This window comes from Anoplophora glabripennis, unplaced genomic scaffold (assembly GCF_000390285.2).
Source record: "Anoplophora glabripennis isolate ALB-LARVAE unplaced genomic scaffold, Agla_2.0 scaffold155, whole genome shotgun sequence".
In the NCBI taxonomy this organism is placed as follows: domain Eukaryota; kingdom Metazoa; phylum Arthropoda; class Insecta; order Coleoptera; family Cerambycidae; genus Anoplophora; species Anoplophora glabripennis.
This window is the reverse complement of record NW_019416721.1, coordinates 585,394-588,132: the sequence shown is the minus strand read 5'-3', so window position 1 is coordinate 588,132 and position 2,739 is coordinate 585,394. Positions and strand designations below refer to the sequence as shown.

Genomic DNA, 2,739 nt, shown 5'->3' with positions numbered 1-2,739 from the left:
TTCCTGGCCATTTTTGGACCACTGGAACACTACATCCTTCTAGACTAACCTCTATTGATTTGTTGCTGATGTATTAGGTTCAAATTCTGTGAAATTCGAAGAATATTTGGCCTCCGAAATTCGGACCTGGAACGACTTCGTCGCTCTTATTTCATGTCGTTGGGAATATGGCTTATTGCGAGGTAATGACGGCGGGAAATTTTAGAAAGTGAGGCGAATTTCTTCATTCTCCGCTTTGACGTTGACTGCCGTGGATGGATCGATTTGCAGCAACTCGGAGTGGTTTTGCGCGACGAGATTTTGGAAAGCGAGGTGAAAAATCCCTTTTCGCGCCACGCTCGCTGCATCGTCGCGCTGGGGCTCTGGATCCTTTGGGACATCGTCCTCGCGCTAACTACGACCGATTTGCCATGCGGTGGTTTTTTCCGGCTTCGTGGTCCCGATTGCATTGTGTGGGGAATTGTCGAAATGGCGCCAAAAACGGATACTTACTTGATCTTTATAATTTTGTTCCTCTTTCAGATTTTTGTTTATATTTAATCGACAATCAGTTACAGATCTTTTAAAAACAGAAAAATATGTACTGACAAGACATCCAAACGCTGCGTGACCTAAAATTTCGTAAGATTAATTATTTTTTCGTACGTTTCCCAAGAGCGGCAAACATCTAATTAGACTAATTCGAATTTTATTGAATTATTATCAATGCGATATGCACAATCTATATGGTAGTTAGCACCGTTGGTAATCGTGACTTTATCAGTCACCAGTTCATTAACGTGATAAAAGTGATGTAGCAAGTATATTTCACGTTGAAAATTGAATCGAAAAATATTGCTTTATTTATAAAAAAAACTGTTTATTTTCGGGTAATTATGTACTGGAAATTATAAAAAATTTGTTTCGATAGTAAAGAAAAGAGTCAATATTCTCACAATTCATTTATTTAAAACTAATTGCAAAAAATTGATTCCGAACAATTAGGAATTAATTACAGTCAATACGATAAAACCAAGTAAGAATCACTGTTACTACAATAACAGCAACTCATAAAATTAAATGACATAATACAAAACACAATTACTTAATTTTCGATGAAAGTAATCGTAAGAACAGTTACCTACGATGCTCTGCGTTTTATGGAAACCTTGCCCCTGGACAAGTACGAGATGTAGATGCGCACTTTGGCGCCGTCGGACTTTTTCACCCAGATGGCGTCGTTGCCGATGGCCGATATGTTGGCGGGGAACTTTGGCATGTCGCGGCCTAGCAAACAAACACATACATATAAGTAATTATAGTAAAAACAATCATATATACTTGTAAAAGTTGCAAGTCATTTTCTGCACATTCATGTTTTTGTCACCTAGGCATTGCTGACAGAAAGAGTAAGGTGATTTCGCTGAAAGATTATTAGTTTTTCCAAACCGAAGTACAAGCCGTTAAATGGATAAGTGAATAATTAAAATTACTTAAATTAATTAAAAAATAAGAAGGAATCTAGTAATCAATCGGGTGTCCTAAAATTCTAGCAAGATTTGAATTTTGCGCTGTTTCTGCGGTAAAGTGTTGCCAACGAAAAAAAGACAGCGTGACAGCTGACAGTTCAGGGTTATTTAAAATGGAGCGCTACACGAAAGAACAATGCGCCACTATTGAGCAATATTTTAAAAATAATGATCCTTTGGTGTTTCGCAATTTTCGTACAAAATATGATCGGAATAGTGATTTAACGTCATCAAGTGTGAACTTGAAAAATTCACGGAGACTGGATCAATTAGTGATATTAAACACTCTCTGAGGCAACTATGCCATTGTTAAATGTAATATTTGAAGTTTATTTTCTTCACAAAATAAATTTCGATAATACAACAACAAGTTAATATCCCAGCTCTTGTTTGTTCTACAACAGGTCCACAATAGTATATTAAAGTATAAGTGGATATTAAGGTCTTTAAAACACGCGCGATTTTTCGAGCACGACGGCGCGGCGCAGCCGCAGTGCTCGAAATAGAGCAAGTGTTTTAAAGACCAGTTATCCACGAATACTTTACGCTATTTTTTTTTATTGGTACGCGTTGAAATCATAAATATTGTATTAATACTACAAAAAATGGAAATAACAACTAATAATGTCAAAGGATTGAATTTGTGATGTTACATCAGTATACCTTTCGTTGTCATGAAAACCGGAAAACAAAAATTAATTTGTAACTGTATTGGCACCATAGACCTTATAAACTACTGGACTCGCCCAACTGTCATTTTCCCTATATAAACGGCAATCGCTCGGACGTGTGCGAGAGAGATGGAGCTAGTAAGGGCTTAAGCTTCGTTCACAGAATTTCGATTGCAGCGCGCTACATTTAATTCAACCAATCAGCTATCGATTCCTTACCTCTTTTTTCTGTTGGGTCGTATTCAAAAACTATAAAAATAATATAGAGACTAAAAGACAAAAAATTTTAATTTTTTCTAGTAGTGTATGTATGTAAAAGGGTTTATTATATTACTGTCCTAATTACAGTACAATATTTGAATTGTATTTCTCCATTTATTTTCCTGATATCGTAAACTCGATCGGTTAAAATTACTGCAAGCTTTTCTGACGTAGTTGTTTCAAATATTTCATATTTTCTTGCTTTGCAGAACTGTATAAATTGAAACTATGTCGATGCTTTCTTCGTTCAACATATTATTTGAAGAGAATTTTTGCTGATTTTATAGAATTATATATTT

General features: G+C 35.6%; 1 protein-coding gene across 1 annotated transcript in view; it reads right to left on the bottom strand.

Annotated features, from left to right (window-relative positions):
- Positions 1 to 975: 975 nt before the first annotated feature.
- LOC108915324 (sin3 histone deacetylase corepressor complex component SDS3) overlaps positions 976 to 2,739 on the bottom strand; it is an 11,230-nt gene continuing 9,466 nt past the window's right edge. Inside the window, exon 6 of the mRNA XM_018721325.2 lies at positions 976 to 1,266. Coding sequence (XP_018576841.1) covers positions 1,121 to 1,266 — 146 coding nt within the window. The 3' untranslated portion in view covers positions 976 to 1,120. The remainder of the gene's footprint in view (positions 1,267 to 2,739) is intronic.